The following is a 24,312-nucleotide window of genomic DNA, read 5'->3' as shown; positions in this document are numbered from 1 at the left end:
CATCACCATTATGCTTCCAAGCGCATCTTGAAGCGCACACACAGCGCCCCCTGGCTGTAACATTGGTCACTGCACCACATACCTCCCCCTTTGTTGAACCCTATAGGGGTGGACACATGACATAAACCCGGGGTTCCGAAACCGGGAACCCACGTCACCTTTGATAGCCTTCCCTGCCCCCAGCGGTCAGTTTGTCGGCCTTGGGTTTCAACCCTTGAGTCACCATCCATCTGTGTCAGCAGACCCTTTTTGGTCAAACCACTTACAGTCGAGCTGACAGTCTGGTCTGAGTCTGACCCTTCGCTACTACGTCTGCTACCAGGTCTCCCACCTGGGTCACTCAGCCTAGAGCTAAGAGAGGAGTCACTACTTTGAACTCTTCTATTCTTTAGGGTACCTTTTCTTATCTCCATACCCTGGGATGGAAGTGGTCGCCATCTTATATTCTGCAGCTGTTTATTAATCTTCAGACGTTCCAGTCTTAGCTGCTCTATCTCCTTTAGATATGTCACCCGGTATTCAAGAAGCCTTCGAATGTTCCTGAGGCTGTCTAATGAGCCAATTACAACAAATGGCACCATCTCATCTTCACCAGTTACCTGGACTTCGCCAACATCTGGAATCCTGACTCTTGCCACACCGGATCTATTCACCAGGTCCTGCATCACTTTTCCAAATCTACCAATGACTTTCCCCACCAGATTTCTGGGTACTCGAACGACATCTTCCACAAAGCCCAGCCGACTTTGCGTTTTCCTGGCATGCTCCAAACGTTGAGCTGCTTCCTTGTTCCTCAACAGGATCATTTGTTTCGTGCAAAGACATTGTAGGTGCATATCCTTCATGATAGCCACCCGCTCCACTGTGACTTCCATAGTCGATAGTATCACCAACTGTTTAGTCTCTGGTGCCCAGTGCACACTACAGTTGTAGCGCCCCCACTGCCGCAGGGCCGAGGGGTACCCGGTACCGGGCCTCTGGGTCTCTGTTCTGGGGTTGTCACGGTGGCTAGACCCGGTCCGTGACCCTGCCGAGGGGCGCCCAATGAAAGGGATGGTAGTTCAATGTAGATGGTGGTGATGTTGCGGTGCAGTGTAGGTCGCAGTAAATAACGAGGACACCAGGTTGCAGTCTCTTTACCTCTTTACTGAAGGTTTCAGGGTCCTCAGTCCGGAATACGGTTAACCGGGCTGCGCAAGTCCGGCCGGTCCGATGGCACCTCCAGAGTTCCCTTCGCAGGTGGAAATCTGTGCCTACCTGCTAGCGCTTGTGTGTTGTGGTCCTCCCCTGCTGTGCTTACGGGATAGTCCCCACAACTGTTGTGTCTGTTTCTCGTGTTCCCTCACAACTCGATTCTGATGTTCTTCTACGTCCCCCAGATGCTAAGGTTAGGACGCACCCGTATGACGGAGAGGCTCGGAGCTCTTCCGGGACTCTAGCGTCGCCCCACTCCTGTTGTTACCCCCCTTGTGTCTTCCTAGGTCAATCGGGTGAGACAGCCCGCCTATAACTGACTGTCCTGCCGTAGGTTTGAAGTATTGCCTGGAGCTCTATACTTCCTCGGCGTTCCGGCCACCGGCTGTGTGCCTCAGTAGGATGTTGCCTCGTCTTACAGCACGACTCCTACTGGTGTTTCTCCTTGTTGCGTTGATCTCGTTTCTCACTCAGCACAATAAATCTCGCTTCTTGTCCTTTCTTAGGGTACCGCCGCTATATCGTGCAGGCGCGGTCCCGTTACGTTCTCTCTCGGTTCGCTAGGCCTCTGTCAGGATCCCACCCCTGACAGGGACCCCCCTGAGTCTCTCCCCGCAACACCCTCTGCCACAAGGTGTTGCCTGTTCGATTCCCAGTCAGCTTTCTTAACTCACCTCCTATCCAACCCCCAGTTTTACCAGACTGTGAGGAGTGGCCTAATACATAGAACCCTTAGCTCCCCCTGGAGGCCAGACTGTGAAATGTATTGGTGTCTGTGATACCTGGTCAGATGAACTCCTTCAGTGCCATCAGACGTACCATAGCCCCCCTTAGCGGCGGAGCAACAGTACTGCAACGACCAGGACTCTGGGGCCCTGCACATGCTTCCACTGCTTTTCTAAAGGCCTCATGCACACCCTCATTGGTACACGCATCTTGCACATCTTCGGGTACATCTATCACACACTTGAAGAGCGGGGTCTCACTCTCTTCATGGACAGACGGCTCCTGTTCTTCCATGGACCTTTCCAATAAGACATCTGCCATGACCAGGTGACTGTCTTGTTCTGTTTTTAGCGCCAATTCTTCCTCCGCTTTACACTCTTCCAGATCCCTGGCCAGGAAGGGCACTGACAGCTCCACCTCGTTACCACTTTGGCACCGGCACGGTAAGTCTGCAACCACCAACTCTTTCTCTTGCAGAAGACCATTTAATGATTCCCTGAGCACATCCACATCTTCCCTTAAGGCTTTATTCACACTTTGCCACGTTGACAGGTGACCTCGGAGCTCAGAGACTTCCTTCTCCAGCTCATCCACCCTGTGCTCAGCTGCTTGTCTCAGATGCCTTAACTCGGCCTGTAAATCTGTTACCTTTTGCTTCTCATGAGACAACTCATTAGTGAGATCCTGGACCTCCTCTTTATCAGCCTTCTCACCAGGTGCAATTTGTTCAGCCCCTTTTCCTCTTTTACGTCTCCGGCGACGGGAGGAAGACTTGCCACTTGTACTTGAGTCAGCTATACTGCGCTCTTTTCCGCTGGTGTCATCATCTGAATGGGAGTCACCACCACCCAATCGGTCATCCTGTAACCCGCAGTCGCCCCTTACACAGGTCATAATTTCTGTTACGGCTGTCCCTGCCATCCTGACTTTATCTTGTGGAGCACTGTCGTTCCCCTGTGTCAGTGTTTCTGTCCGCACAACCTCGTACTCCGCTCTAGTGGTTGCTACTGGTAATGAAACGTCACAGTCACCCCCAGAGTCTGTGTCACACCCCACAACATGGTGAACGCTCAAGTTGCTTTCTAATCGGGTGTCAGCTACACACGTGCTATTTAACACACCACTGTCAGTCATTTTGGGGTATACGACAGGTGACATCATGTCGGTAAGTTGGGCAGACGAACCTTCACACTGGTCACCCCGATGTCTGACCCGTCAATTCTGGAATGTATTACTGACTTAATGTATGCCCCTGAAACAACAGAGAGACTTCCATCCTCCTGCTGTAGAGGAACACCCTCCTTCCACAATTCTGAGAATAACTTACAGTCCCGGCCTACTGTCACTGGACAAGGTAAGTTTGCAACTATGGCAGCCTCCAGACATGTATGGCCCCTGACCGTCTCGAGTTGCACCAAGGCCACTGAATAAACCTTAGTGTCCTCATAGATGCATGTGACCTCAATCTTCCATTCAGACATTACAAATTTATCTTCTACAGCCCTTACCAGGGTCACCGGGCTCCCCGAATCAACCAGACCAAAAACATCCTCTACATCTGCGTTCAACTCTAGAACACACCCACGCAGCTTCTTAACAGGAGGGTAGTTTACATGGCAAATTGGACACACATAGTACCACTGTGTCTGGCAACAGTCCGTTTGTGCGACCTTTTTAGTTTCAGGAGGGTTCACACCCTTTTGGGCCTCTGCCCCCTTTAGGGTCACCACCCCCTTAAGGGACTCCACCCCCTTTTGGACACCAACTCCCTTTTTGGATGCCACCCCTTTTTGGGCAACCATCCCTGGTTGGGTTACCGCCCCCTTTTTTCGGACACCACCCTATTAGGGACACCACCCCTTTCCTGGGGTACACCCCGTGGACTCCCCACAGTACTTTCAGGCCCCAGTTCGCACAGTACACCAATGTGACTCTGGCCTTGCACTGGCCCTTTAAGAGGCTGCAAAAAAAGAGTTGTTTTTTTTTTTTCTTTCTCAACTCTTCACCAGCTCCTGCTGGCAATCACAAGCCGCTGCTGCTGAACCACTTGCTGCAACTGCAGCTACGCTCCACAAGGCTCTGTACGGTTCAACCGCAGACTTTGTGGACCCGCCGATCCACAGCAAGCCGCTTGTCACCTTCGTGACCCCGCTGAGCCACAGCAAACTTCGTGACCTCACCGAGCCACAGCAAGCTGACTTGAGAAAAAAAAACTTCACAGTCTCTCACTGACCCCAGTCAGCACAGACTCCTGTCTGTTACACACGGTTCTCAGTCCGTTTACTCCTCTGGCTCAGATTAGCCAGCGCTGCAACATGTGCTTCTTGGACCGTTGCCCGCATTCCAAACACCAAATGTGGTGATACGCTACCTGAGTGTGTTGGGGGACACTCGCTTGGCATGGGATTTAAGCACTCAGGCACGATTTCTCCACTTAAACAGTCTATTCCGGTTTATTTACATCAACGGAACACATTAACCATCGATAGTCTGTTCCAATGGCAGATCCGAGTCTGACCATAACCCCTTGTTACCTGGAGTTACCTTACAGGAGCTCTGGCTCCATATACTGACTCCTGCCAGTGCTGGTTCACAGGGGAAAGCTGCCTCACTGGCATCACCGTCCTTGTGACCAGGGCACCTCGGATAGTCCAGACCCACAGTAGGAACTGTAGCCTCCCCAATACAGAAGCCGTCACAGGTTCTGTAGTTGCAGCCTCTCCATGTGCTTTCAGGAAGTCCAGTCACAGGCACTTTCAACACACAGGCCATCAGTCCATGATCTTACCAGGTGCTTGCAGGACTCCAGTCCAACCCAGGACAATCCAACACCCTGACCATTCCAGGACTCACACTCTTATCAGGTGCTTGTAGGTCTCCAGTCCATACCAGGACAATCCAACACCTCGTCCACTAAGTCCACGGTCTCAGATGCTTCCAGGAAGACACCAGTCATAGGAGCTTCCAACACAGACCCTCCAGGACCTTGCACAGGAACCCAACGGATCCATACACAGGAACCATGTGACCCACACCCTGGTCATGTGAAGGAGAAAATGTCTAATGAAATCAATTATTAAACCTTATATAAGTCAGTTCAGATATGGTATAGCAAGATGGCGATTGTGTCTTTGAAGCTGTCTTGGAGATCCTTGAAACTGACCTGGAAGGAATCTTTGGAATGCAGGAGCGAAGGCACTGGAATACTCCACATTTGGAAATGAAGTTGGAATGAACCAATCAGAGTGACACTGGGTGGGAGTGTGGGTGTGTGTGTGGCTAGTTTGACCCTCCCATCTCTCACAACTAGCCCTGCCAATCTCCCATTAGAACTACACAATCACACGTGGGACTACAGGTCCAAGCACACCAACTTAACTTCAGACTGACAGCGCAGAGTGACCTAATCTGCGACACACATACCGGCCATTTATAATCCTGCCGGACTTTCTCTCATCACCATTATGCCTCCAAGCACATCTTGAAGCGCACACACAGCACCCCCTGGCTGTAACATTGGTCACTGCACCACAGTTTGTATGGCTTTGCTCTCATCTATTAGCTATCGTGATAATATATTTTCATGTATTGTAGCTGTAATTTCCCACCATGCCTCTATCTCTCTGTAACTCCTCCTATCTTGTTTCCTCACATGCTGTTCTTTCTGGTCAGTGTCATTTTGGCAGAAATGTGGATCAGAGCTGGAGAGAGGATTCTCTTGTTACTGCTGTGCTCCATTTTCTATTCCTCATCCATGTCCCTTGATGTTCCCTATAGTAAAGGTATTGGCCTGCACTCTGTCGTATGGCGAGGTGCTGGTGTAACGGGCCAAATGACCCTTAGCCCATTCAATGAAAATTCACCGCACACTCTGTATTTTTGTGGTGATGCCAAAAAATAATATTTATTTGCAGTTCGTGGGAACAGATAAAATAGAAATAGGTAAAGCGCAGGGGAAAATTCTAAAGCGGCTATATTTGATGTTTCACCAGCAGCAGGAGGCCAGACAAGGTGCTGGAGCACCGCCAGTAATGTGATTTAAAGCAGAGTGCCAAATTTTTCTCATCTTGGGGACTATACAGCTCACTTTGCACACTACCCTGATCAGGGAAATAGCCCCATACAAACTACATCTATCTCCATGACTAAGGAATTACCAACGATGGATTGAATAAGACCTGGGTCAGGTCGAAATGTCACTCAAATATAGTCGCTTTAGAATTTTCTCCTGCGTTTTACCTATTTTTTCCTTGATCTTCCCTACACATCTCAACCTCATCATTTAACAAGCTACAGTCAAACTACCTAAAAGTTTGAATGACAATCAGTGGAGAAACATAAGACAGAAAATATACTGTCTGCTGAGGAAATACATATATAAATTCACCTATCCAACATAAAGTGTTCCCTAATAAATAAAGCCCAGTAAAGAAAGATAAAATATATAGATAGTTCAAACAAATAATAGCCTAAGTGCTAAAAATGCACAGTATTCCATATATGTGGGCTAAATAGAAATGCATGGGTCAGTGCTGCATGTCATATATAAGCTGGGGCTACAAAATATATATAATAGAATAAAGAGGTATATTAACCTAAAAGAGTATAAATAAGCCCTAGAGAAGTTGACAATAGTGTCAATGTATATAACTTAACATACTGGCCACATAGTAAATGCTCAAATATAAGGCATAATAAAGGTATATAGGTATATAGAATAATGCCACTATGTATATCAATATACTGACCACATGCGAAATAATACACAAACATTAGGCATAGAGAGAGGTGAAAGTATGTATACCTGTAACAGCAGAGCAGTAAATGGACCCCGACGCGCGTTTCGCGGTTAAGCTTCGTCCAGGGGAGTAGTCTTAGCTATAGTGGCCATACAGGGGTTTATATAGCAGCTATAGAGCAGTGGTGGCAGCGGTTAGTAATGGCGCTTGCATCAACAACGCCGGTTCGGACGTCACTTCCGCTCAGCGTCACAAGCGGATCGTCCACTCCCCTACCCGACGCGTCAGAGCAGGGGAGCGAGACGAGCCACACAAGGGAGACGCGTCGCTATAGCGACCCGATGCCAGGAGTCTCAGCAAGCGCACACCGCATAGGTAAAAAGGGAATTGGCTAGCAAAAATGCACACAATAGATAAAAGTGACTCGTGCATAAAGTGACCGTTGTGCCTTCAAGCGAGAGTGAAGCAAAAGAATTAAACGCCATAATATTATATGCAGTGAATAAAAGTGACTAGTGCATAACAGTGCAAGATAGATTACCACTGAGTCCTCAGTCACAGAGATAACACTAGTGGTGTTTATATGGGAATAACAACAAATAGTGTTAAAAAGAATATTTATGTGTGTATATACTGTTTATTAATCAGTCCATATATGAAACATGAAAAATTAATAATGTGGTGAGAGTACAATAAAAATGTATCTAATAAAAATGAATAATTTCATCATATACAAATACTTATATAAAATACATTATTTAAGGGTCATATAAATTTATACTACAAACAATAACATTATACATGAATGAACTAATACATAAATAGTGCAAATATATAAATAATATAAATACATATATACCCTCCACATTAAACCAAATATAATAAGAACCCCGTTAGATACATATTTATAAATACACATATAATATAGAATGTGGTATATTTTGATGGACGTAAAATCCCAGCTTCACATGAATACCGAACTGCATATATAGCCAGACACTGCAGGTCATCACATCAAGTACACAGGACTAATCAGGAGCTAAAAACTAAAAAAGAAATAATTAAAATCATACATATATACAAGAAATAATTAATTAGCGGCGTTTTATTTGTATATATGTATGATTTTAATTATTTCTTTTTTAGTTTTTAGCTCCTGATTAGTCCTGTGTACTTGATGTGATGACCTGCAGTGTCTGGCTATATATGCAGTTCGGTATTCATGTGAAGCTGGGATTTTACGTCCATCAAAATATACCACATTCTATATTATATGTGTATTTATAAATATGTATCTAACGGGGTTCTTATTATATTTGGTTTAATGTGGAGGGTATATATGTATTTATATTATTTATATATTTGCACTATTTATGTATTAGTTCATTCATGTATAATTTTATTGTTTGTAGTATAAATTTATATGACCCTTTAATAATGTATTTTATATAAGTATTTGTATATGATGAAATTATTCATTTTTATTAGATACATTTTTATTGCACTCTCACCACATTATTAATTTTTCATGTTTCATATATGGACTGATTAATAAACAGTATATACACACATAAATATTCTTTTTAACACTATTTGTTGTTATTCCCATATAAACACCACTAGTGTTATCTCTGTGACTGAGGACTCAGTGGTAATCTATCTTGCACTGTTATGCACTAGTCACTTTTATTCACTGCATATAATATTATGGCGTTTAATTCTTTTGCTTCACTCTCGCTTGGAGGCACAACGGTCACTTTATGCACGAGTCACTTTTATCTATTGTGTGCATTTTTGCTAGCCAATTCCCTTTTTACCTATGCGGTGTGCGCTTGCTGAGACTCCTGGCATCGGTTCGCTATAGCGACGCGTCTCCCTTGTGTGGCTCGTCTCGCTCCCCTGCTCTGACGCGTCGGGTAGGGGAGTGGACGATCCGCTTGTGACGCTGAGCGGAAGTGACGTCCGAACCGGCGTTGTTGATGCAAGCGCCATTGCTAACCGCTGCCACCACTGCTCTATAGCTGCTATATAAACCCCTGTATGGCCACTATAGCTAAGACTACTCCCCTGGACGAAGCTTAACCGCGAAACGCGCGTCGGGGTCCATTTACTGCTCTGCTGTTACAGGTATACATACTTTCACCTCTCTCTATGCCTAATGTTTGTGTATTATTTAGCATGTGGTCAGTATATTGATATACATAGTGGCATTATTCTATATACCTAAATACCTTTATTATGCCTTATATTTGAGCATTTACTATGTGGCCAGTATGTTAAGCTATATACATTGACACTATTGTCAACTTCTCTAGGGCTTATTTATACTCTTTTAGGTTAATATACCTCTTTATTCTATTATATATATTTTGTAGCCCCAGCTTATATATGACATGCAGCACTGACCCATGCATTTCTATTTAGCCCACATATATGGAATACTGTGCATTTTTAGCACTTAGGCTATTATTTGTTTGAACTATCTATATATTTTATCTTTCTTTACTGGGCTTTATTTATTAGGGAACACTTTATGTTGGATAGGTGAATTTATATATGTATTTCCTCAGCAGACAGTATATTTTCTGTCTTATGTTTCTCCACTGATTGTCATTTGGACTTTACCAGAATTTTTAATGTATTACTAATAAAATTAATATTTTTTTATTGGCATTAAGCTTCCGTTTTGGTTCTATTTTTTGGATATTTGCTTTACTTTGGAAGTGCCTGTGATATAGGCTATTGTTTGGGATATACCTAAAAGTTTGTCAACATCTTTCTTCCAGGATTAACGACATGCAGCTGGTCAAGTAAGGGAGGAGAGGATAGCGAGTAACCTATCTACCATTGCTTATATAGAGATCCATGGTCACATCCTTTTCACCTATGTACACCTGTGGCAGAATATACACAATTACAACATGGGTTGTGTGAGGGTCTCCCTTTCTGTTGAGGACAATTCCATATTTGTAACTCAATTATTTTTTGACGAGTAGAGCTATGGCCTGAGATACTGGGAAAAGCTGTGCCTGGCAGTGATGACCTCCCTCATGGCTTGAATCCTGTGCCTTCAGTGGCCTGAAGCATGAAGATGAGACTGTGGCCCCGCCATTGGGCAAGATGTGCCCTGATAGTTGTTCAGGACCCCAGAGTAGCTGTCCTGTACATGTTATTGAGACGAACTGCCTACTCTTAGTTAGGCTATGTGCACATCACATTTTTACAGCAAGTCTACGCCAAAATAATGCCTCAAGAATACCTGAAAGATTCTTGTTGTTTATTTCTAATGTAAAACCACTTTGCATATGTTCAGTATTTTAAGAAGTTTCTACCAACTCAAGGTTTGAAAAAAAAAAAAAAAGAGTTCAAGTTTTTTTCTATGAAATTGGCTCCCGGTGGAACCAGCTCAAAAATATGCAATTTGTCCAATCAGAAGGCTAGAAAAATCAAACACTTCAGAAAAAAAAAACCTCAAAAACTCCCCTAAGTAGGAGCATTACCTGAAGAGGTTTCCATGAGAAAGCTCAGGACTTTGACCCTCTCAAAGAAACTCCATTTGCACATGTCTTTATAGTCTTACTGGGCAACTGTCAAGCTCTCTGGCTGAAGCCATAAAGTGTAAATGCTGAACTTAAAGCCTGTTCCTCAATTGTGATGTGCTACCAATACAAATTGTGCCTACTTTCTGTTAAGTAACCATTGAGCTCGGGACTCAAATAGGAGACTTGCCTGCATCAAAGTAAGTAATGTTAACTCTACTTACGTAACACCCCAAAAATAAAAGCTGATCTAGATGTAGCAATCACATGCCACTGACCAGTACTGAATAACTGTCTTATTACTTCAACCCCAAGTCATTCTTCTTCCCGCTATGCTGCATAAATGTTAGATGCTGGTTCAACTTAGCGTTTGGAAAAAGAAAATTGTGAAGTCAGGGATGGGCAGAGGGCAGATATACAAATCTATCAAACATTGTGCTCTAAATTAGTGCTGTTTGAATGTAATACTGCTCCAATGTGTCCTGCAATAATCAGTCTGTGATGGAGGGTCTGGCTGGTACATTTTAGCCTGGGGGGGCAAGCACACAGCAATGGTCCAAAAGTTGCAGTGGCCTATCTTGTACCTATTTACCTCAGGATGCTGCATAAAACAGCAACCAAGCTTAGTATAAAGATACTGGAGCAAAACCGAACTTACTACATAGATATGGGAGCGAAACAAAGCTTACTACACGCATATGTGAACAGAATTGCGCTTACTATATAGATATGGGAACAGAAACAAGCTTTCTACATAGTTACAAGAGCAAAACCAATCATACTACATGGATATACGAACAGAACTAAGCTTACAAAATATACATGGGAACAGAACAAGGCTTACTATATAGATATCGGAACCAAACCTAGATTACTGCATGCGAAACTACATTGTAAATAAGCACCTGTACTTTGTGTCTTCCCCACCTCATCATAGATAGTAAGCTCTTACGAGCAGGGTCGTCATTATTTATGCTTTAATTATTTTATTACCTTTAACTATATTACTTATGAATGTTGTATATGAACCTCGGAACTCTAAAACGCTGCAGAATGTTTGCACTATATAACTAAAATTATTGTTATTATACGTATGGGAACAGAACCAAGATTACTACATAAATACTTGAACAGAACCAAACTTACTACAGTATGGGAACACACCCAAGCTAAGTACAGTATATATAAACAAAAAGTAACAAAACAAAATTTAGTGCATACGGGAGCACACTCGTGCACGTATTATTGAATAACAGAGATTACTACACTGATACAGAAACAGAATCGGTTATCAGAAACATAACACAACAGTCTTAAATAAATCCACCAAACACTTTCTCAAACAACTTTCCACCAACTGTTGAATTATGCAGCAATGAAGCGAGCACTGGCAATGCCTGTTTTCCAGAGTCCAGTTTATATAATAGAGAGGAGTAGCTAACAGTGAACAGCTGAGAGCCATAGGGCAGGTAAGCTTCCAGGAGCTCTCAACTGAGCAGATTAACCCCTGCACAGCTAGAAGAAACCTGCCCCGTATGAAAAAGAAGTGCTTTTAGTCAGTGCAGGAGTAGGAGAAATCAGACGGCAGGGTCTTCTGGCTCCTCTCTGCTGCGGTAAACCTGTGACACTGTGTATGCAGAGATAGCCCTAATCACAGACTAAGAGATGACCATTCAAACCTGTGCTGCCTAATAAGCCATCAAGTTGTCTCACGTACCTCCTAAAGAATCGCAGGACAGAGCAGAGTGTGATTACCTCATTTATATTTTTACAAATGCAGACGCTCGGCTGAAGCTGAATAACAATGTCTTAAAGGGAACCTGTCAACCCCCCCAGGCGTTTGTAACTAAAAGAGCCACCTTGTGCAGCACAAATGCTGCATTCGGACAAGGTGGCTCTTTTAGTTATGCTCCTTGCACACGCTGAAATAAACACTTATAAAAAGTGCCCTCTCATACCGTGAAATTGCCAGGGAGGCGGGCATTTCCCCTCTAATCAGACGCAGCACAGCCGTCATTCATGTCCCCTTGGCGCCGCCTCCTCAGCGTTGTTTGAATCTGTCCCGGAGCCTGCGCTGTTATGTTATCCCTTGGGCATGCGCAGTTAGAGCTGCCCGTCTTCTGACATCATTTCATGTCAGGCTTACTGCGCCTGTGCAGCCGTGCTGCCCGAGATCCCACCTCGCAGGGTCTTCTGATTTATTCACACTGCGGGGCTGGGATTAATGGCCTTGCACAGTGCATATCTTCGCCTCTCACTCATCTCCCTCTGCCTTCTTCAGACTGTGCGGCGTCAGCTGATCACTAATCACATGCCACCGCCATGTCGCTGCACAGTCTGAAGAAGGCGGAAGGAGATGAGTGAGAGGCGAAGATATGCACTGCGCATGCCCAAGGGACTAACATAACAGCGCAGGTGCTGGGACAGATTCAAACAACGCTGAGGAGGCGGCGCCAAGGGGACATGAATGACAGCTGTGCTGCGTCTGATTAGAGGGGAAATGCCCTCCTCCGTGGCGATTTCACGGTATGAGGGGGCACATTTTATAAGTGTTTATTTCTGCTTGTGCAAGGAGCATAACTAAAAGAGCCACCTTGTCCGAATGCAGCATTAGTGCTGCACAAGGTGGCTCTTTTAGTTAAACGCCTGGGGGGGGTGACAGGTTCCCTTTAAGACATTATGATTCAGCTTCGGCCGAGCGTCTGCATTTGTAAAAATATAAATGAGGTAATCAGAGGCAGCGCTGACCATGGACTGTGATGGTCAGACTTAGTACACACATGCTTAGGTTTCACCCTCTTCATGCCAGGAATACCTTTATGTGTAATGTACGCTCCTCTGTCTACAGGGTGTAATGTACGCTCCTCTGTCTACAGGGTGTAATGTATGCACTCTCTGTAATGATCAGTGTTGGGTGGGGACACTGTCTCAGATTTGTCTCCTGCACATTATAACTAGTGATGGGCGAGCACTAAAATGCTCGGGTGGTCGTTGCTCGGGTTGAGCAGATTGGAATACTCGGGTACTCGGCCAGAACAACGAGCCCAATGTAAGTCTATGGGAGACCCGAGTATTTTTACCATAATCCGCCCTGGGGGTCCTTTTAAGGTCTAAAAACGTATGAGAATGATGGAAACACTGCTCAAATGACACAGGCACATCATGGGGATCGCCCCTGGAAGCATTGCTGACTCCTAGATCACAGCTTTAATAAATTTTTTCCGAGATTCATGCCATTTTTCCCAGTGCCACAAAAAACACATTAAAATGAAACCAAAACGGGTTTTGCTCTGAAATATGTCAAGGTACATCTTTTCCAGGGTAATGACTTGCCTGTAAGGCCAAATATTTAACCCCTGACCGAAAATTTCCTCCCCCACTTAGGCTTAGTTCAGACGCAGCTGTAAGGTTCTCAGTCTCTTTTGCTATATCTGCTGTGATTTACTGTTATTGTAACCTGGTTTTTCCGTGGGCCATTTTGCTTTGCCTTGCTTCAGCTACTTTGCCCTGAGTCAGTATGGAGTTTCTAGCTTCTATGTTTCCACCCTGTTATCTGCCTCTTGCCTTTTTAAGCAGCCTCAGCTGTTCAATCTGTGCTGCTGAATCATGTCTGCAGTCAGCCTGTGACCTGCTCATGGAAATCTTGGACTTATTAATCCAGCCATCTCCTACTGTGGATCTCTGGGACACTTGTGGACACTGGAACTCTGCTGCATGCTAAACAACATTTACCAGGGAAGTAACAGAGAGACTCTGAACCTGCTTTGTGCTTAATACTGAACTTAAGGTTTACTCTGGTCTGCTGTGTCGCCCGCCGTGTCTCCTGCCTCTGTACCTGCAATTATGTAAAACCTGTTTCTCTGTGGCATACTTGTATGAAGTAATACAAGCAAGTCCTAACTAAACCTGTGTCTCCTGTGTCTTCCTCGCACCCAAGCACAAGACTCTAAATAGACTGTGTACAAAACATTACAGCAGCGTTTTTGAAGCGTTTTTCAACTTTAACATTGCTTTCAACCATTACAAATGCATTCACTGGGAAATGTCATTGTGATATGTAACAACCCTGGCTGGCCATGTGGTGTGTGACACATAAGCAGACCCATATTGTTTCATTTATGAAGGAGGGACTCTTAAAGCCATAGAGCCTATTTTTACTGGTGCATCAGGTGGCATTAATCTTCTTAAAGGGCCTCCTGGGTCTCCTAAGCTGTTGGTACCTAGGCTGTGAGTGGATGGGCTGCCAAAAATTACGATGCACCACAATACCCCTTTCAAAAGATGTCCAGGGGGGACTCCTAAAAAAGTGTTGCATTGAATTCAAGGCCTGCCCTGCTTGCAATTCATATGCACCCCATTATGCCTTGGAACCCACATACTGGATGGGCCCAGGAAAATCCACTTCACAGTATGCATTTTGTACTCCTGTACTCCTTTGTTTTACACATTGGCAGCAAGGCCAGCCCTGCTGCATAGTCAGTCATATGCACCCCATTACGCCTTTGAACCCACATACTGGATGGGCCCATGATAATCCACTCGTATTTTTTAATGGTATGATGGTTCCCTCTTTGCAGAATTATTTACAGGAGAATTTGGCAATTTTATTTCCCATGTTTTTAACACTAAGGTTCAGATACGGCTTTAAAAAAGGCTAATACGGCTTTAAAAAAGGCTAATACTTGCAATACAACGCAATTTTATTGCAAACTACAAAATTCAAGGAATTGTATGATTAAATAGTGTGAGTGCGTACACTTTTGTATATGTTAACATACAAAGGCTAATAAGTACCTATAAGGATTAAATAAATATAGTGATTACGTATATATATATATATATATATATATATGAAGATTAAGTACATACAGTATACTTAGATCATCACCAAGAGGCTTTTAAACATCATCCTTCTGGAATATCAGAGAAGCAACACCAAGACAGAGAACCCCTGGGAGATTTCCTACACTGCATGGGCATCCCCAATTATGCAGGTATCAGCACACTGAACATGTACAGGTACCCCAGTTTTGGCATCTGTCTTAGTCATGTTTCTCTGGTCTTATATAGTGATGTACACTATGTAGTAACTCTAGTTTCACCCAGACCTTCAAGCGGCCACTTTTCAAGGTTGGATGAAACTGAGATATCATGGAGTCATCAGACAAGGGGCCATAAACCCCTAGAAAATATAAAAGCCACAAGGATTTAGATCAAACCACCATAGGCATAGTTTCAGTAAACCTTAATGTATTACAATGACAAACAGCAAACATATAGAGGCTTAGAACTGTTTGTGAAGTGAATAAACAAACATTTATCAAGATTGTGTCACTATAAGCATTGTCTGTCACATCTGTAAATGTTTTACAAGAAATGCAGCTATGTGATTTGTCTGAATGCATTCGCTATACAGTATTTCAATCTTGTTTACAAATCGCCATTTGTATATTTGCCATTTGTACATTTGAGGCAGCCAAAGTTATGGCTCTCAAGGAGAGAAACTAATAGTGGACAAAGCTATATTGTTAATGAACTACTGAGCCAAACTTACAGCATTGCTTTATCAAATTTATATGAAGTGTATTGTGTCAAATGTGAGCAACCAGGCAACACAAAAAGGAGCTTTTTAAGGGAGCTCTTTAAGGTACACAAATGTTATGAAGTCTTTGCCAACAAGGATGTGGTTTCACCAATGTGGGGTACCTTTTTTAAAAATATACTATTGCCATCACAGCCCCCCTTGTCCAAACTTCACTGGCCTATAACAGTACAAAGAACATTCACCCTGGTGATGTCGTGGCAGTTAAAGAAGAGACATTGCAGGAGACGGAGTTAAGAATTAGGCCCAATGTAGTGGTGTGTGTCTCTAAGACTTGTAATTCAGTGCATGATCTGCCAAACAATTCCCCAATGGGGGGTACCTTTTTAAAAAATAGACTAGTGCCATCGCAGGCCCCTTGCCCAAAATTCACCAGCCTATAACAGTACTGAGCACGTTCACCCTGGACATCTAGTGGCAGTTAAAGGAAACATTGCAGGAGGCAGACTTAAGAAGTAGGCCCAATGTAATGTAATGCCCTATTCCCCAATGTGGGGTCCTGTTTTTACTAAGTAAAATAGTGCCTTCACAGCCCCCGTGCCCAAAGTTCACCTGCCTATAACAGTACAGAGCACCTTCACCCTGGTCATCTAGTGGTTCTGGATGATGAGGATAAGGAGGAGGATAACAACAAACAGACCAAATCTGTAAGCCTATACCCATGTGTGGTTGTGAAGAGGTGCATGAGAATACACCTCCCCAAAAGAGAGAATGTATTTGAGGTTATGGTTCGCTGTTTTCACTTGGTGGTGTAAAGAAGTCTTTCGCAATCCAGCTCTTGTTCATTTTTATAAGAGTCAGCCTGTCAGCATTTTCAGTTGACAGGCGGATGCGCTTATCTGTTATAATTCCACCAGCGGCACTAAAAACCCGCTCTGACAGAATGCTAGCAGCAGGGCAGGCCAGGACCTTCAAGGAGTAGAGAGCCAGTTCATGCCACATGTCCAGCTTGCATACCCAATAATTAAAAGGCACAGGAATCATGGAGGATGTTTGTACGATCCGCAAGGTACTCCCTCACCATCTTCACAAACATTGCACTTCTTGTGACAGCACCCCTTGTCTCTGTGCCGTCACGATGGGAGGGTCTGAGAAAACTGTCCCAGAACTCTGCCATTGTTCCCCTGCCTGAGCTTGATTGTACTTCTCTCTCTCTCTCTCGATTGGACTCCTTGGTTGTACAACAAACTCTGACATCTGCTGCCCGCGTTCTCACATGGGAATTTTCTAAGTAATTCCACTACAAGGGTCCTCTGGTACTGCAACATTTTAATCACTTCTCTGCCTCTGTTAAGAGATTGAAAGTTCTCCTTGTAGCATGGGTCTAGAAGTGTCACCCAAAATTTGTATAATGCGAGGGTCACGTGAAATGCAGCGCAAGATAAAGTCAGCCATGCGTGCCAGACTGCTAAACAGGCAAGACTTCCGTGTCCTCACCAACAGGACGGCTGACCATGCTGTCCTCCTCCTCCCTGTCCTCAGGCCATCCCCGCTGAATGGACGGTATGACAGTTGTGTTTATAGTACTGTTTGTAGTGCATGAAAGTAGCTCCTGTTCTTCCTCCTCCTCCTCATTGACTACCAATCCACGATGGGAAGACATGAGGCTGGGCTGAGTGTAATCCCGCTGTATGGTTCCTTGCTCCATGTCCTCGTGCTCTGCCTGCAAGGCCTCCTCTTTAATTGTGAGCAGAGAGGTTTTCAGAATGCTGAGAAGCGAGATGGTGATGCTAATTATGGCATCATCGCCGCTCACCATCTTGGTGCAGTCCTCAAAGTTTTGGAGGATGGTACATTTGTCGGACATTCATGTCCACTCCTGAGGTCTTATGTGTGGAGTCTGAACTGAATATTGACGGCCTTGTTGATGTTGTTGATAGTCAACAACTGCCCTCTTCTGCTCACAAAGCCTTTCCAACATAAGCAGCGTAGAGTTCCAGCGTGTGGGGACATCACACACTAGCCAGTGAGCTGGAAGCTGCAAACGCTGCTGAAGCACGGCAAGGGCGGCTGAAGCTGTATCTGACTTTCTAAAATGGGCAGACAGATGGCGTACTTTCACTAGCAGATCCGGCAGCTCCGGGTAGCTTTTCAGAAAACGTTGAACCATGAGGTTAAGCACATGGGCCAAGCAAGGAACGTATGTGAGCTCACCTTGCCTCAGGGCCACCACCAGGTTGCAGCCATTGTCACACACGACCATGCCTGGCTGTAGTTTCAGCAGTGTCATCCAAACATCTGACTGCTCTTTCGGTGCTGTCCACAACTCTTCCGCATTGTGCGGTTTGTCACCTATGCATATTAGCTTCAGCACAGCCTGTTGCCTCTTGACTGTGGCAGTGCTTCCAGCTTCTGACTGATGTGTTGATTTCAGAGATGGAGGATGAAGAGGCGGAGGAGGTGCAGGAGCTGTAAATTGTGGGGGCAACCCTGATAGACGTAGGGCCGGCAATCCTCGGCATGGGGAGGATGTGTTCCATCCCAAGGTCCGACTGGATCCCAGCTTCCATTATGTTAACCCAGTGTGACATCAGTGAGATGTACCATCCCTGCCCACAAGCACTTGTCCATGTGTCTGTGGTTATGTGGACTTCCCTGTAACAGCATTGTTGAGGACACGGGTAATGTTGTGAAACACATGATGGCGTAATGCCGGTACGGCACACCGGGAGAAATAGTGGCGACTGGGGACCTAGTACCTTTGGACGGCCGCCACCATGAGGTTGCGGAAAGCTTCCGTCTCAATGAGCCAAAGGCAGCATTTCTAGCTCAAGCAGAAGAGAAATATTAGAATTTAGGACGGTGGCCTGTGGGGCGTTGGCTGGGTATTTCCGCTTGCGTTCCAAAGACTGGGTTATATACAACTGAAGGCTGTGCTGGGACAAGGATGTGAGCGGGTTTGATGATGGTGCTGCTTGACTGTGAGCCACAACAGGTGCAGAGCTAGAGGCATCTTCACATGTACTGGGGATTGTCTTCTACGCAAAACAGTGGAAGAAGCAGTGGTGACCTGCAGTCAGCGGTCCTGGAGCCTGGGGTTTGGCCCACAAAGTCGGATGCTTTGCTGCCATGTGCCTGATCATGCTGGTGGTGGTCAGGCTGGTTGTTTTGCTACTCCTGCTGATGTGTGCATGGCAGGTGCTGCAAATGGCCTGTTTGGGGTTATCGGCAGAGTCTTTAAAAAATAACCAGACTTGGAAAGATCTTACAGTTGGAATGGCAACTTCCCTCATGTTGGTGTTACGGGGAATGGATGCACGCCTTCTGTCTGTGGCCACCACACTGCTTCTTCCTGCTTGTTGGGGTGATATGCCTCCTTCCCCATGTGTGCTGCTGCCCTCGCTCTGCATGTCTTCCTGCCAGGTTGGGTCAGTCACATAGTCATCCACCACCTCGTCTTCCACATCCACACCCTGCTCCTCCTCCTGACTTTCTGTCAATTGTGTCTCATCATCGTCCACCTCTTCTGACACTTTCCCACCATCGCCTTCGCTTGACCGGAGCTGGTCAAAGCTTTGGGCATCTCTACATGCGATCTCATCTGTCCCCACTTCAAGTTGACCGTCAGAGTTCTGAAACTTGAAATGGAAAACTGAACAGCTCTTCACAGTGTCCAAGTGTGGGATCAGTTGTCTCGTGGCACTCGGCATGGTGGGAGGAAGGAGGATCAGGGTGAGGAATATCCGGGCCACACTCACAGGTACTCAGACTTGACCGTGTCGAAGACATGGCGGTGGTGGTGGCTAAGTGACTGGACGCATTATCCGCTATCCAACCAACAACTGTTTCACACTGCTCTGGCTTCAATAGTGGGGTGCTGCGATCACCTAGAAACTGGGACAGGAAGGTCGAGTGAGAAGATGTGGGTCATGGTTGTTGCCCACTTTCACCTTGGCCACAGCCTCTTCCTCTGCTTGCACCATCATCATCACATCCACTTCCCTGTCCCTTGCCTTTCCCATTTTAAATGGACTACTGCACTATTTCAAATGCTCAACACAAATATATTTATTAGTAGCGAAATAATATCTGATCAGTATGCCTGCAAATCTACGATTTTTCAAACCCAAGCACCAGGCAGACCTCAGCCTGATATAACAGACTGTATTCAATTTTTGGGGGCTTTTTTGTGAAGTGAATTTATGCAAAATAGTGCTGTATAGAATTAGAGTATCAGATGGCAAAAAAAGGGGTACACCGGCCTATAGTGACCAAACTTGGAGCATGCAGATATATGAGGGCTGTCATAGAAATACCACACTGGCAAATATGTGTCCTCTTTTTTTATTTTTTGAAGCTATAGAATTAGAGTATCAGACAGCAAATAAAGTGGTCCACTGGCCTACAATGACCAAACTTGGAGCACTTTGATATATGAGGGCTGTCACGGAAATACCACACTGGCAAAAATGTGGCCTGCTATTTTTTCTAAAATACAAAATAGTGCTGTATAGAATTAGAGTATCAGGCAGCAAAAAAAGGGGTACACGGGCTTACAATGACCAAACTTGGAGCACGCAGATATACGAGGGCTGTCACAGAAATACCACACTGGCAAATATGTGACCTTTTTTTTTTGGAAGCTAAATAGTGCTGTATAGAATTAGAGTATCAGACAGCAAAAAAAGGGGTTCACCGGGCTACAATGACCAAACTTGGAGCACGCAGATATATGAGGGCTGTCACAGAAATACCACACTGGCAAATATGTGACCTTTTGTTTTTGGAAGCTAAATAGTGCTGTATAGAATTAGAGTATCAGACAGCAAAAAAAGGGGTACACGGGCTTACAATGACCAAACTTTGAGCACGCAGATATACAGTATGAGGGCTGTCACAGAAATACCACACTGGCAAATATGTGGCCTTTTTATTTTTTGAAGTTAAATAGTTCTGTATAGAATTAGAGTATCAGACACCAAAAAAAGGGGTTCACCGGGCTACAATGACCAAACTTGGAGCACGCAGATATATGAGGGCTGTCACAGAAATACCACACTGGCAAATATGTGACCTTTTTTTTTTTTTGGAAGCTAAATAGTGCTGTATAGAATTAGAGTATCAGACAGTAAAAAAAGGGGTACACCGGACTACAATGACCAAACTTGGAGCATACAGATATATGAGGGCTGTCACGGAAATACCACACTGGCAAATATGTGGCCTGTTGTTTTTTTTAAATGCAAAATAGTGCTGAATAGAATTAGAGTATCAGACAGCAAAAAAGTTGTCCACGGCCTACAGCACGCAGATATACGAGGCCTTTTTTTTTTTTTTTATTTAAAACACACAAAAAAAGTGGCACAAGGCTAGCACACACAACTATGCTATGTATGCCTGACAAACTATGATTTTTCAACAGGCCTCAGTCTGCCAGAACAGACTGTATATTTTTGTTTTTTGGGGGTGAATTTTTTGAAAACAAAATGCAACAAGGTATATAGTAAAGAAGCTGCAGCAGCAGCAGCAGCAGCAGACAGTTATGGAGCTTTGGGAGGGATGCAGTGGGAGCAATGGACGCACATACAGTGCCTGCAGGCCTTGCACTGATGTGGATATGCCGTGCCCTGCCTACCTAGTGCTGCCGAATAATCCCGGAAGTGCTCGTCGAGTACACCGAGCATAGTGATACTCGGGCGAGTAACGAGTAGTGGCGAGTACATTCACTCATCACTAATTATAACTTATTACAGGTGTCTATTATAACACCGCAGAGGTCACACCACTGTCGCTGTCTCGCACTATTACACTCTTGTGTTGTGTTCTCCTCACTATGGCGCACATGACTTGCAGCTTCCCTGGATTTTGCATCTCGTAGATGACAACGCACAGATATATAAACTACAAGGACGACACATGACATAGACAAGATGGAATAACAAGGAATATAAGGTACAATCACTGGTCGCCTCCACACTCACCAGAATACACCGCAGACACATAGAGGAGCAGCACAGTGAGGGGCGACATCATCCTGCCCTGATACATGGGTCCTGAGGAGAAGGCCTCAAGTATCACGAGAAACAAACACGATGTAACAGTGTCACAAGCAATGTGCATCGGAGGGCTCAGCTCTGATGGGACGGGAGGTGCAGCTTCCTCCAATAACAAAATGAATCTCCATATAATCAGCTGTTACTGGGGGGATGGTGAGACACCAGAGAAAGTGAAAGTTGTGTGAGCTGTAGGGCTCCTTCCACATCAGTTTTCAATAAAAAGCTGGAAGGAAAGTAAATGTGCAATAGGGTCTTATCTGAGTATTAAGAGATACCTCTAATCAGATTTTACTCACTAGCTAGAGCCCAAACACAGGCTCATAGAAATATTAGCTGCTGCAGATCCACCGGGTCTCCTAGTGACCGGCCAGAGTAAAAAAAAAAAAAAGGGATAAAAAGGTGGATTAACTCCACGCTGCTTGAAAGATAGAAGTCTAAATGGATATTCAGATGAAAAAGTGGCTTTATTCAGCGCGTTTCGGAGTACTATGACTCCTTCATCAGGAAACCACAAAAGTATATCACAGTTTTGTAGCTTTTGAAATCTTCATGTTTTTACATTGTAGACACAAGAAAATGATCTGTTGTAAAAGTGATGCGAACGGATGGATTTTGAAGCAAGTATATCTTTAACATTAGTATATATTTAACATGTTGCATCCGTTTAATCTTCTTAAAAGGCATCCATCTTTCTTTTAAAGACTTAAAGGATTTTTCCACGAACAAAAGTTAATTTTAATCACTAGATCTTGTAATAAAAATAAGTTTCACAATTGGATGTGATTTAAACAAATGTTCCTGTGCGGAGATAATCTTATAAATGTGCCCCTGCTGTGTACTGTGTAATGGCACAAATAACCAAAAACAAATGCTCCTTCATACCTTGGGCTATGTTCACACGTAGCGTTTTTGATGCGTTTTTGAACTTTTTACAGCCTTATCTGGCCATGTGGTATGTGACACATCATCAGACACATCCTGTTTCATTTATGAAGGAGGGACACTGAAAGTCACAAAGCCTAGTTTTATAAGGGCATCAGGCGGTCATTACTATCCTTAAAGGGCCAGCAGTCTGCCCTCACTATTATTAGAGAGCCATCAGCCGGCTATGCTTTGTTGTTCCCATGGGTGTCGGTCTCCCATACAGCTATCCAGTGAGTGGCAGGGCCGCCCAACATTTGGACGCACCCCAATACCCCAGATACGTACATGAGGGCCTCCTGAAAACAATGTTCCCATTATTAGGAAGTGGGTCTTCCATACTGTTTGCCTATGCAGTGAATGCAATGGCTGCCAAAAATTTGGAGGCACTCCAATGCCCCTTGGAAGAGACGTGGAGGAGTGTCTCATAAAATAATGCTCCCATTAGAAAGGAGCGGGTCTCCTATACTTGTAATGCCCATGCACTAAGTGTATGGGCTGACAAACATTTACCCCTGGGCGGTATACAAGAACATACTGTGTTAGGGTTGGCGGAATGCACCGAATATATATATTTATTAGGCCGGGGTCACACATGCGAGTTTTACGGACGTAAGAGCGCAGAAACTACGTCCGTAAAACTCGCATAACATACGGCACAATTATTCTCAATGGGGCTGCTCCTATCAGCCGTATATTACGGTTCAGTATTATACGGCTTTCTACGGCCGTACAAAATCGCAGCATGCTGCGTTTGTCAGCGTATTGCGCAAAAAAAATCGCCAATGAAAGTCTATGGGGGCGAGAAAAATACGTATTCCACACAGACCAGCAGTGTGACTTGCGAGAAATACGCAGTGGTGTTAGTGAAAAGTCGGTAATTCAATTGCCGGCTTTTCATTTCTCCTGCACAAACCCGACAGGATATGAGACATGGTTTACATACAGTAAACCATCTCATATCCCCTTTTTTTTTGCATATTCCACACTACTAATGTTAGTAGTGTGTATGTGCAAAATTTCAGCGCTGTAGCTGCTGAAATAAAGGGTTAAATGGCGGGAAAAAATTGGCGTGGGCTCCCGCACAATTTTCTCCGCCAGAATGGTAAAGCCAGTGGCTGAGGGCAGATATTAATAGCCAGGAGAGGGTCCATGGTTATTGGCCCCCCCTGGCTAAAAACATCTGCCCCCAGCCACCCCAGAAAAGGCACATCTGGAAGATGCGCCTATTCTGGCACTTGGCCACTCTCTTCCCACTCCCTGTAGCGGTGGGATATGGGGTAATGAAGGGTTAATGCCACCTTGCTATTGTAAGGTGACATTAAGCCAGATTAATAATGGAGAGGCGTCAATGATGACACCTATCCATTATTAATCCAATTGTTTGAAAGGGTTAAAACACACACACATGATTTAAAAGTATTTTAATGAAATAAACACAGCGGTTGTTTTAATAATTTATTGCTCTCTCAATCCATTTCCAGGCCCTCGCTTGGCAAAATAATAAACGCACAAGATACATACCTTCTGCTGAAACGTCACGTCCCACGAAGTAATCCATCTGAAGGGGTTAACTAATATTACAGGCACGAGCT

The 24,312-nt window shown here is 44.6% G+C and overlaps 1 protein-coding gene across 1 annotated transcript in view; it reads right to left on the bottom strand.

Annotated features, from left to right (window-relative positions):
* LOC143806199 (major histocompatibility complex class I-related protein 1-like) overlaps positions 1-22,022 on the bottom strand; it is a 164,694-nt gene extending 142,672 nt beyond the window's left edge. Inside the window, exon 1 of the mRNA XM_077286320.1 lies at positions 21,722-22,022. Within this exon, the coding sequence (XP_077142435.1) occupies positions 21,722-21,860 (139 nt within the window). The 5' untranslated portion in view covers positions 21,861-22,022. The remainder of the gene's footprint in view (positions 1-21,721) is intronic.
* Between the last annotated feature and the right edge of the window lie 2,290 nt (positions 22,023-24,312).

The sequence above is a fragment of the Ranitomeya variabilis genome, chromosome 2, assembly GCF_051348905.1.
Source record: "Ranitomeya variabilis isolate aRanVar5 chromosome 2, aRanVar5.hap1, whole genome shotgun sequence".
NCBI lineage: Eukaryota > Metazoa > Chordata > Amphibia > Anura > Dendrobatidae > Ranitomeya > Ranitomeya variabilis.
This window is presented reverse-complemented; position numbering and strand designations above follow the sequence as displayed.